Source organism: Hemitrygon akajei, chromosome 18 (genome assembly GCF_048418815.1).
Source record: "Hemitrygon akajei chromosome 18, sHemAka1.3, whole genome shotgun sequence".
Taxonomy (NCBI): domain Eukaryota; kingdom Metazoa; phylum Chordata; class Chondrichthyes; order Myliobatiformes; family Dasyatidae; genus Hemitrygon; species Hemitrygon akajei.
In genome coordinates, this window is record NC_133141.1 from 18,447,241 (window position 1) to 18,458,226 (window position 10,986).

The following is a 10,986-nucleotide window of genomic DNA, read 5'->3' on the forward strand; positions in this document are numbered from 1 at the left end:
TTGGGAGTCCTTGTGCAGGATTCCCTAAAGGTTAATTTGCAGGTTGAGTCAGTGGTGAGGAAGGCAAATGCAATGTTAGCATTAATTTCAAGAGGACTAGAATATAAAAGCAAGGATGTAATGTTGAGACTTGATAAAGCACTGGTGAGGCCTCATTTGGAGTATTCTGAGCAGGTTCGGACCCCTTATCTTAGAAAGGATGTGCCGAAACTGGAGAGGGTTCAAAGGAGGTTCACGAAAATGATTGCAGGATTGAATTTTTTCTCATATGAAGAGTGTTTGATGGCTCAAATTAGAATTCAGAAGAATGAGGGGCGACCTAATTGAAACCAATCAAATGGTGAAAGGCCTTGATAGAGTGGATGTGGAGAGAATGCTTCCTATAGTGGGAGAGTCTAAGACCAGAGGACACAGCCTCAGAATAGAGGGGCGTCCATTTAGAACCGAAATGGGGAGGAATTTATTTAGCCAGGGAGTGGAGAATCTGGAATTCTTTCCCACAGGCAGCAGTGGAGGCCAAGAGTTTATGTATGTTTACAGCAGAGGTTGATAAATCCTTGATTAGTCAAGGCATGAAGGGATTTGGTGACAGATGGGCAGGAGACTGAGGCTGAGAGGAAAATTGGATCAGCCATGATGAAATGGAGGAGCAGACTCAATGGGCCAAATTCCCTAATTCGGCTCCTCTATCTCATGGTCTTATCGTTTTAAACTACCCAAAGGGAATATGAGGTGCTGTTCCTCTAGCTTGATTTTAGCAATCCAGGATGCCCAGGACATCCGGGACAGTCAGGTTGGTATGGGAATTCGGAGGGCAAGTAAAATGCCCGGAAACCGGGAGCTGCTTTCAAAATGTCCCAGTGTCCCTCGCAATGATCGAGCTACTTTGAATCTACCACCTATCTGTACAATGGATCTCAACCACCGTGGGTCAGGTAGGTTGGGCGGTCAAACTGACACTTAATGGTCGTTCCTCCGCTCTTGATCGACGTAGCTTAAGAACACCACGAGGGCGCTCTTGTTTCCCGGCCTCACTCATTCTTGCTGACGCCAGTTTGGCCCGAGGCATCGAGAGCGGTTACCCTGCGCAAGCGGACAGGTTGGAACCCATGGCAGAGAGGGCGTGCCGAGCCCCTCCTCTATCTCGATATTACCATTCCCATTTCTGTCATCTGACACCCCGACCAAGCCCAGATCCGCACTGCTCATAAAAGCAGCTCAAAGCCACTCTCACCTGCGCCAGTAGTTCAGTTCGGGACTGATCGCTCCAGCAAACTCGTAACGAGAGCAGAAATCTCTAATTCCACCATGAACAGCAGTTACAGCAGCCAAACGTCCATGAGACGGACCATACAGGGTGGAAACACCTCATCGATCCGGAGTGGTGGTGGTGGCAGTTCCATGCGAAGATTTGGTGGCAGAAAGGCAATGAGTTTGGTTTCAGGAAGGTCAGGAGGATATGGAGCAGTTGGAGGAGGAGGAGGAGGAATGGGAATGTCAAGGCGTCTGGTTTCCAGCTCAGCGATGGGGCTTGGTTCAGCTTTCGGCTCTGGTTCGATGATGCCGGCCCTTGATCTAAGCGCCCCACTGCCACAAAATGACACCCATCTGCAACAAGTTCGGATGCAGGAAACGAGGGAGCTCACGACGCTCAACAACCAGTTCGCAAGTTTCATAACCCAGGTACCTTATCCAGCTCTGCCGACTGCTCGTGTCTGTAAGCCGCTGCTGCGCCTGTCTTGGCAGCATCGTGCAAATGTCTCTTTTCACTTCCTTACCAGCTCAATGCAAACCTAAGCGTGTGTTCATTCCTTACCCGCAGGTTCGCGTTCTTGAAAAGCAGAATACTCAGCTGAAGATCAAACTGGAGCTCCTGAAGAAGCAGGGAACAAGCACCTCCAACATCGATAACATGTTCCAAGCTTACATTGACAACCTCAGGAGGCAACTGGACACTCTTGGGCAGGAGAAGCTGAAGTTCGAAGCTGATCTTGTTCAGATGCAAGGTCTAGTTGAGGACTTTAAGGGCAAGTAAGTGTGCTGTCTCTCATCAATATTTCCCAGCTCGTCTGTTCTCGTCCCGTATCTGTTCACTGGTCCAGAGAAAAAAATGAGCGGAATCGGGCAAATCGTGGGCAGGGTAAACGTTCGTGCAATTCCCGGTTACAATCACTGGGTTTCATTGTTACCTAACAACAGCTAGTGGAGGTCTGGAAGCTGGGTCGGGCAAGTGCTCGTCGGGGAGAGCTCTGTTAAGGCTGAGGTCTGGATAGAGAGGTGTCACTCAAAGCTCAGGGAGTCACCGAAATAGTCGTCAGTTCAGGGGCGGCAGCGAATGTTGTTTCATTCCGTCGAGGCGCGGCACGGTCGACGTGTCTCGCGTAGCAGGATGCTGTGTCTTGCGGAATCAAATGTCTGGAAGAGCGGTGCACACACGGGGATAAATAGGAGTGTGAGGAAATCATGGCTAAGCATCAGGGAGCAAGGAGTTCCGACAGCCAGCATGGCCCTGTGGAAGAAACGGGACAGAAAGGTTGATTTCCAAGGGATTGCCAGTAATGTCCGTGGTTCATTTCAGATACGAAGATGAAATTAACAAGAGGACTGAAATGGAAAACGAGTTTGTCATGGTCAAGAAGGTGAGCACTACTTACTGTCTAGCTCTCTGTAGGACCATTTTAGTTGGATCTCTTCAAGAGATTTATAAACCTTGTGCCCTACTCTCTCCAGGATGTTGATGAATCCTACATGAACAAGGTGGAATTGGAAGCAAAACTAGAAAGCCTGACTGATGAAATCGAATTCCTGAAGACAATCTTCCAAGAGGTAAATATGCTGCATGGTGCAAGAGCCTTCTGGTCCTTTTGCTGTTCAGTCCAGTCTCCTTACATTAGCTTTGCTTTGCCCATCTTCAGGAAATCCGTGAGCTGGAAACACAGATTCAGAACACTTCTGTCAGCGTGCAGGTGGACACTGGCCGCCATCTGGATACAGACCAGATCATCAATGAAGTCAGAGCCCAATACCAAGCTATGGTAGATAAATACCGTGAAGATGCTAATAGATGGAAACAGACTAAGGTGAGATCCAGCTCCAGCCCCACGTAGAGGTGCATTGATAGCTCTGACCTCTGTGCTGGGAGGAGAACCCCTTACTAACGACTACCAGTGTCTCCTTGCAGATGATGGAACTCAGCTCAATGCCTGCAGGTAAAGGAGATGACATGCGAGTGATCAAATCGGAGTGTACTGATCTGCAGAATCGCATCCGTAAGATGACTCAGGATATCGAGTTTCTAAAACAGCAGGTAAGTCAGGAGGTGAAAGTACACAAGAGATCTTGCTTGCAGCCTTTACAACTGCCGTAAACTGTCTTTCCTCTCAAGCCCCGAGTCCTAATGCAACCTCCCGACCCGAATTGTCAATAATTCTTTTTGCCTTCACAGATGCTCCTTCACCTGCTGATCTTGTACAGCAGTTCTGCTATCTTCTTACTCCAGACTGCAGCATCTGCCATCTCTTGCATCTGCACTTTTCTCTTCCCAGCCCAAAGCAAATGACCAAGAGACAGATGGTCAATCTGAGCTACATCATACACTGGGAAACTTTCAGTAATAACAACCCAGCTGGTTCCTTCCAGTGTAACGCTTGAGAACTCGACTATTTCTAAACCAATCTGCAATACTCTACTCTCAGTATGGCTCTTTCAAATTTGTAGCGATAGCAGGGTGGGGGGTGTTGGCAGGGCTTCATGTTATAATCTGCAAAAGTGTCCACATTAACCTCTCTGTGTCTCAGCGTGTGAAATTGGAAGGTATGATCGCTGAAGCAGAGGAACGTGGCGAGTTGTCTCTCAAAGAGAGTAAAGTGACTATCGCGGATCTGCAAGAGGCCATCAGGAAAGCAAACCAGGAGATTACCAAGCAATCTCGTGAAATCGATGAGCTGATAAATGTCAAGTTGGCTCTGGATATTGAAATTAACACCTACAGTAAACTACTGGCGCAAGAGGAAACCAGGTAGGGCTTTGGTCTTTTCCAAGTTCCAGATACCACACTGGGTTTATGCCACAGTCCTGTATACTTGCAGAGTACAATCTGTACAGGCTCTTTATTGCACTCTTCATTACTAGAGTCTTTGTCTTTAATGGACATTTGGTCCAGGGAGTGGCACTTACTTTTGTTTAAAGGCTGGTTTTCATCTGACCCCAGAAGTACATCAAACTCACTGTCCGAATAAACATCCAGTCAGTGATTCAGTCACCATTAGGTAAAATCTCCCTTGATGCTGCAGTGGATGAAGCACTGTACAATATAAGCAGGCTGACGAATAGCTCCATAAGCACAGTGACGAGGCTACTGCTGTTCACCAGCAGCACTCGGACTTACAGAATCACTGTCTAGGGCAAGGCTCGATAGGGTAAATGTGCCCATCAACTTCATCCATGCAAGTCATTGCTCCTTTCAGAAGGAAACCTTTGGTAACCTGAAGAAAATATATTTCTGAACATCCTAGAAATGGCTGTTGTTACACGAGTGTTCCCTTTATCAACAGGATGGTAGAAGGCGTCAGAACCCTCAGCGTACAACAAGTTTCACAGCAAGGTAAGAGAACTTACAATCCTTGCTTAAAATTTTAACTGTTGACCGAAACACAAACCTCAATATGAAAAATGGCAATTTTTGGAAGGACTTTGATCACTCATCAGTTGTAATGAGAAAAAAAGGCTGGCATTTCACATTTTCACCTTTTAATCAGTTCTGAATACTGATTGATGTTTTTTCAATCTTGAACTCATTATGTTCTATTTTTCAGAGGTTTCTGGTTCAGTTCAGTATTTCCATTGTTGTCTAGCTTCTTTCATCACAATTATTATTAAACAAATAAAAATTATGTATACACAGGAGTCTAAAATTATAATTCAGCTCCCTTGAAGGGAAATATAATGTAAACCTTTGAATCTTAAAAATCCGCTGTATTTGTCACATATGCATCAAAACAGAGAGAGGAATGCATTGTTTGTGTCAAATCACATCAGTAAGCACAGGTTTTGCCATGCTTCTGGTGCCAACATACCATGCCAACAACTTACTAATTCTAAATGAAATGTGTTTGGAGTGATTGGGAGAAATCCAGAGTACCGGATGGAAAGCCATTGGCATCACAGAGAGAACATGCAAACTCTTTACAGCAATGGGAATTGAACCCAGATCAGTGATCACTGGCACTGTCAAGTGATTGTGCTAACTGCTAGACCACTGTGCTACCCTATTATTAACGCAGTTATACTTAATGACAAGATCAACAACTGTTCAGCGCTGGCTGAAGAAGCCATTTCTTCCCATACTGTTCTTTGCAGTTTACAAAGTGCTCTTCCAAGTGTATGAAGGATATTGAATAATTTTCATGAATCATAAGTATTAAATTTGAATTTTTAAAATATAGGTCAGTATAACAACTCAGCCTATCAGAGTGGTATGGGTGCAATGGAAACTTCTCGCATCTCAGGATATCGAAATGAGCCCTCCAGGAACGTACTGGTGAAAACAGTGGAGCAGTTGGATGGTGTTACAGTTTCATCAACAATAAGTACTTTGCAATAATGAATTATGAGTCTTGAGCAACTAAACAATTTTATTACCTTCTCTTGTTCATTTGCCATTTTTATTTGAGAGTTCAGTTCTGCTAATTCTAGCTTTGCATATTTGGAGAATTGTTCATTTCTTAAATGCTGGCACTATAAAATCCCTTGCATATGTCTTGAGATCTCTGTTAGGGAGTGACTGGTCCAATCTGCTGATATTCTTCATCACTGATCAATCTATTAGATAAACACAGGCCACGCAAACCAATAGATTCACATGAATTATGCAGTGTAGTTTCAGAAACAATGTATTGGATGAAATTTTAAATAACTAAGAAGCGGCATATTATGGTGTTAAAATGTGAATGATTCAGTAAATGCTTGACTTGCTGTCACTTTGGTTCTGAGAGATTGACAACAAGATGCAAATATGTAGAGGTAGGTTTTAGAATAAACTTTTCAATATGTTATCTCTTGAATTGTTGGTTGCTTTAAAATAAGAAATAAACAAGACTGCCTTCAAATGGATCTGATTCATGATTCTTTGTCTCCTTATTGCTCACATCATTTTCAATCAAACATGAAAAATATCTTCTTCAATCAAAATTTGTTATTTTTTTATTTACTGCATTTCTTGAACTGAAAATCATGCAGAGCAAAATTGTTTTTTTCCTCTTTTTTTCAGCTCCCATTTTAGATTGTAACTCACCTTTGCCGTGCGTCACAATTTCTGATTTTTCACCTAATAATTAGTATATACATATATTTCTTTTATTCAGTGATTCCTGGAATGTCCTTTATATGGCTGTCATTATGTTAGAAACCAAATAATAAAGGGTTTGAGGGTTCTTAGTTTACTTGAAGAAACAAGGTTAAAGTCCTTGTAAACACCCATGAACATCAATATCATTCTCAGATTACAATTCATAGAAAACAAAGCTACCTGGTTCCCGCTCCTCAAGAAAAATACATGGAATGTGGTAGTAAAGTTTGAATAGAAAATAAGAGTGGGAGTGGGTTCTTTAGTTTCTCACACTTGTTCCATCACTCAGTAACATGATGATCAATCATATACCTCTGTACCAAATCTCTGCACTGTAATCCTAGATTCCTTTAACATCCAAAAATGAATTGACCTTTGTCTTGAATAATCATTAACTGAACTTCCATAGGCCTCGTGGAAGAAGATGTGACTTGTATTGATAATGCTTTTGATAATATTTTAAAGATTTTGGTGTTGAACTACATTTAAAGAAACCTCAAAGCATCTCTCTCCAACAATTAAAGGCTTCTCATTCAGACAGGAACAGGTGTAGCACATAGAAAATGCTGGAGGAGCTCAGCAGGTCAGGTTGCATCCATGGAGGGAAATGATGTTCTGGGCTAACTGGGAGCAATACACTTTAGCATGGATAAAGGATTGACTAAATCACAAGGAAAAGAGAGTAAGGATAACTAGGTTATGTTCAGGTTGATGAAAAAGTGGGGTGCCATAAAAATCAATGCTGTAACTTCAACAATTTAAAATTTAAGTCAATAGATACAGATAACCAAGTACATGATAGCCAAATTTGCTGATGATATAAAGATGAGTGAGATAACCAGTTGTGAGCAGAGTACAAAAGGGTAAGTTAGTAAAAATTTGTCTGACTGAGTATAATGTAGGGAAATGTGAGGCTATCCAAATGGGAAGGAAGAGCAGAAAACCAGAATACAGACTTCATCAGTATAATGAGAATCGCGTGTCCTTGGAGATGAATCACAGAGTTACTAGCAGGCAGCCAGGTACCATAAGTAATTAAAAGAAAACTTGGGATTTGATCTAGATTGAAGACATACAGAAGAATGTAGAGAAGTCCTGCTACAGCCATAAAGGGCATGTACTTTTAGTGGCCACTTTATTGGCTACCTCCTGTACCTAATAGAGTGGCCACTAAGTGTATGTTCGTGGTCTTCTGCTGCTGTAGCCCATCCACTTCAGTTCAAAGTGTTGTGCATTCAGAGATGCTCTTCTGCACTCCATTGTTATAATGTATGTTTCTTTCAGTCAGCTTAAACTATTCTCCTCTGACCTCTCTCATTAACAAGATAATTTTGCCCATTCACTGGATGCTTTTGTGTTTTTACACCATTCTCTGCAAACTCTAGAGATTGTCATTGATGAAAATCCTGGGAGATCATCAGTTTCCGAAATCTCAAACCATCCTGTCTGGCACCAACAATCATTCCATGGTCAAAGTCACTTAGATCACATTTCTTCTCTGTTCTGATATTTGGTCTGAACAACAACTGAAGCGCTTGGCCATATCTACATGGTTTTATGCATTGAGTTGCTGCCACGTGATTGGCTGATTGGATATTTACGTTAACAAGCAGGTGTACCTAATAAAGGAGCCACTGAATGTAAAAGCAAATGTAGTTTTTGTAAAACTTAATAAAACATTGGTTAGAAAACAGCTCGAGCGGTATGTGCAGATCTGGTCACCACACTATAGTAAGGGTGTGATTGCAGAGAAGAATCACCAGGATGCTGCCTGGAATGAAGCATTTTAATTATAAAGAGAGACTGGATAGATTGGGCTTATTTTTCTTGGAGCAGAGGTGGCTGAGGGACATATGTACAACTAAAATTATAGATGGGGTAAACAGAAGGGAACTTTTACCTATTTCTCTGGTAGTATTTATGTAGAGGTTGCCCATTCTCTGTGTGATGATGCACATTTCAGCTGTGTGGCCTGGTTTCCTCCCACGGTCATAGACATACCAGAGGGGTGGGGACCAGGTCTCTGGCACGGAGTCTGGCGCTGTGGCTCAGAAGGGAAGGGGGGGAGAAGAGGGCTGCAGTGGTGATTGGGTATTCCATAGTTAAAGGAGTAGGTATCAAAACTTTTGCATATGGCCCAAGTGCAGAGAAAGAGGCACTAAAGCGAGTTGATAGTTCACAGACTTTAATGCGAGCAGGATTTTAAAGGGAAAGAAAACAATAAACGCTGGGCCAAACAGGGCCGTTAACTAGAACTCCCAAATGGAAAACAATATACTAACTCCGAGGCTGAAAGGAATATCTAAATATAAAACGAGTAGCGCTAGTCTCCAGAGTCAATCGAATCGATAGTCCACTTTCTCAGGCAAGGCCAAATGTAAGCAGGCAGTATAATGTTGCTGTGCTTTGCTCAAGTCTCAACCAAACTACAACAAAAAGGGAGTTAAGTACCACTATAATAAAATAGTAATTAATTGACACGTGCATATTCATGAGTGCCATTGCAAAATTTGCTGTGGCTGCCTGCGGGGGTGCATAGACCCTACAGTAGAGTCCATGGTTGTGATAGTAGCTACAAGATTCTGTGGATGCAATAGAGACGCCCAAATGGTAAATTGCCTCCCAGGTGCCAGGGTCAGGGATGTATCATATCGGGTCAAATGGGAAGTGTGAGCAGCCAGAGGTCTTGGTACATATTGGCACTATTGACATTGGAAGGAAAAATGAAGAGGTTCTCAAGACAGAATATAGCGAGCTAGCTAGAAAGCTGAAAAGCAGGACCTCAAGGGTGGTAATCTCTGCATTGCTGCCAGTGCCACGCCCCAGTGAGGGCAAGAATTGGATAATTTGGAAGATGAATGCATGGCTGAGGAATCGGTGCAGGGGGCATGGTTTCAATTTTCTGGATCATTGAGATCTCTTCTGGGGAAAGTATGACCTGTATAAAAGGAACACATTACACTTGAACCAAATGGGGACCAATATCCTTACAGGCAGGTTTGCCAGAGCTATTGGTGATTTTTAAAACTAATTGGGCAGGGGTAAGGGAACCGGAGTGATAGTGCTGAGCATGGGGGCTGTTGGTATACAAGCAGAGGCAGAGTGTAGTAAGACTGTCAGAAAGAACAAGCAGATGATAAGGCAAAATCACAGTCAGTGGAATGAGTTGGAGTGTAACAATGGAGCAAAATTGAAAAGGGTGACAAATACAGGACTGAAGATGTTATATTTGAATGCATGCAGTGCACAGAAAAAGTCGATGATTTTGTAGTGCAGTTACAGATTGGCAGGTATGACATTGTGGGCATCGCTGAGTGGCGGCTGAAAGAAGATTATAGCAATGAACTTAACATTCAAGGATACACATTGTATCGAATGGACAGATAGGTATGGAGGCAGAGGGGGTGGGGTGGCTCTTCATGAAAAATGAAATCAAATCTTCAGAAAGATGTGACATAGGATCAGAAAATGTAGAATCCTTGTGGGTAGAGTTAAGAAACTGCAAGGATAAAAAGATCCTGATGGGAGTTTAATACAGGTTTCCAAACAGTAGCCAAGATGCGGGCTACAAATTACAATGGGAGGCAGAAAATGCATGGATTTCAATATGCAGGTAGATTGGGAAAATCAGGTTGGTACTGGATCCCAAGAGAGGGAATTTGTAGAATACTTACAAGATGGCTTTTTAGAGCAGCTCGTGGTTGAGCCCACAGGGGATCAGCTATTCCAGATTGGGTGTTGTGTAATGAACCCGATTTGATAAGGGAGCTTAAGGCCAGTGATCATAATATGATAGAAATCACCTTGAAAATTGAGAGGGAGAAGCTAAAGTCAGATGTATCAGTATCACACTGCAAATAAAGGGAATTGCAGAAGCATGAGAGAGGAGCTGGCCAAAGTTAATTGGAAGGGGACACTTGCAGGGCTGATGACAAAACAGCAACGGCTGAAGTTTCTGGGAGAAATTTGGAAGGGACAGGGTAGATACAGCCCAAAGAAGAAGAGGTATTCTAAAGGCACGTTGACACAACCATGGCTAACAAGAGAAGTCAGAGCCAACATAAAAGCTAAAGGCAGAGCATATAATAGAGCAAATATTAGTGGGAAGTTAGAGGATTGGGAAACTTTTAAAAACCAACAGAAGGCAACTAAAAAAGCCATAAGGAGAGAAAAGATAATAAACAAAGGTAAGCTATCCAATAATATCAAAAATAATACAAAATGTTTTTTCAGATATATAAAGAGTAAAAGAGAGGTGAGAATAAATGTTAAACCACTGAAAAATGTTGCTGGAGAGGTAGTATAGGGGGACAAGGAAATGGCAGATGAAATGAATAAACACGAGGATATCTGCAGATGCTGGAAATTCAAACAACACACACAAAATGCTGGTGGAACGCAGCAGGCCAGGCAGCATCTATAATGAGAAGCACTGTCAACGTTTTGGGCCAAAACCCTTCATCAGATGAAATGAATAAGTATTTTGCATCTTCTTCATTGTGGAAGACACTAGCAGTATGCCAGAAGTTCAAGAGTGTTGGGGGGAGAAGTGAATGCAGTTACTATTACTAGGGAGAAGATGCTTGGGAAGCTGAAAGGTCTGAAGGGCGATAAGTCACCTGGGCCAGATGGACTACACT

General features: G+C 42.7%; 1 protein-coding gene across 1 annotated transcript; it reads left to right on the forward strand.

Moving 5' to 3' along the window:
- Nucleotides 1-1,195: 1,195 nt before the first annotated feature.
- LOC140741165 (keratin, type II cytoskeletal 8-like) lies at nt 1,196-6,111 on the forward strand. The gene is made up of 9 exons (XM_073071018.1): nt 1,196-1,683; nt 1,823-2,031; nt 2,579-2,639; nt 2,731-2,826; nt 2,916-3,080; nt 3,182-3,307; nt 3,798-4,018; nt 4,554-4,603; nt 5,445-6,111. Exons 1-9 carry the CDS (start codon nt 1,309-1,311, stop codon nt 5,600-5,602), a joined length of 1,461 nt encoding a protein of 486 aa, XP_072927119.1. The 5' UTR covers nt 1,196-1,308; the 3' UTR covers nt 5,603-6,111.
- The last annotated feature ends 4,875 nt before the right edge of the window (nt 6,112-10,986 follow it).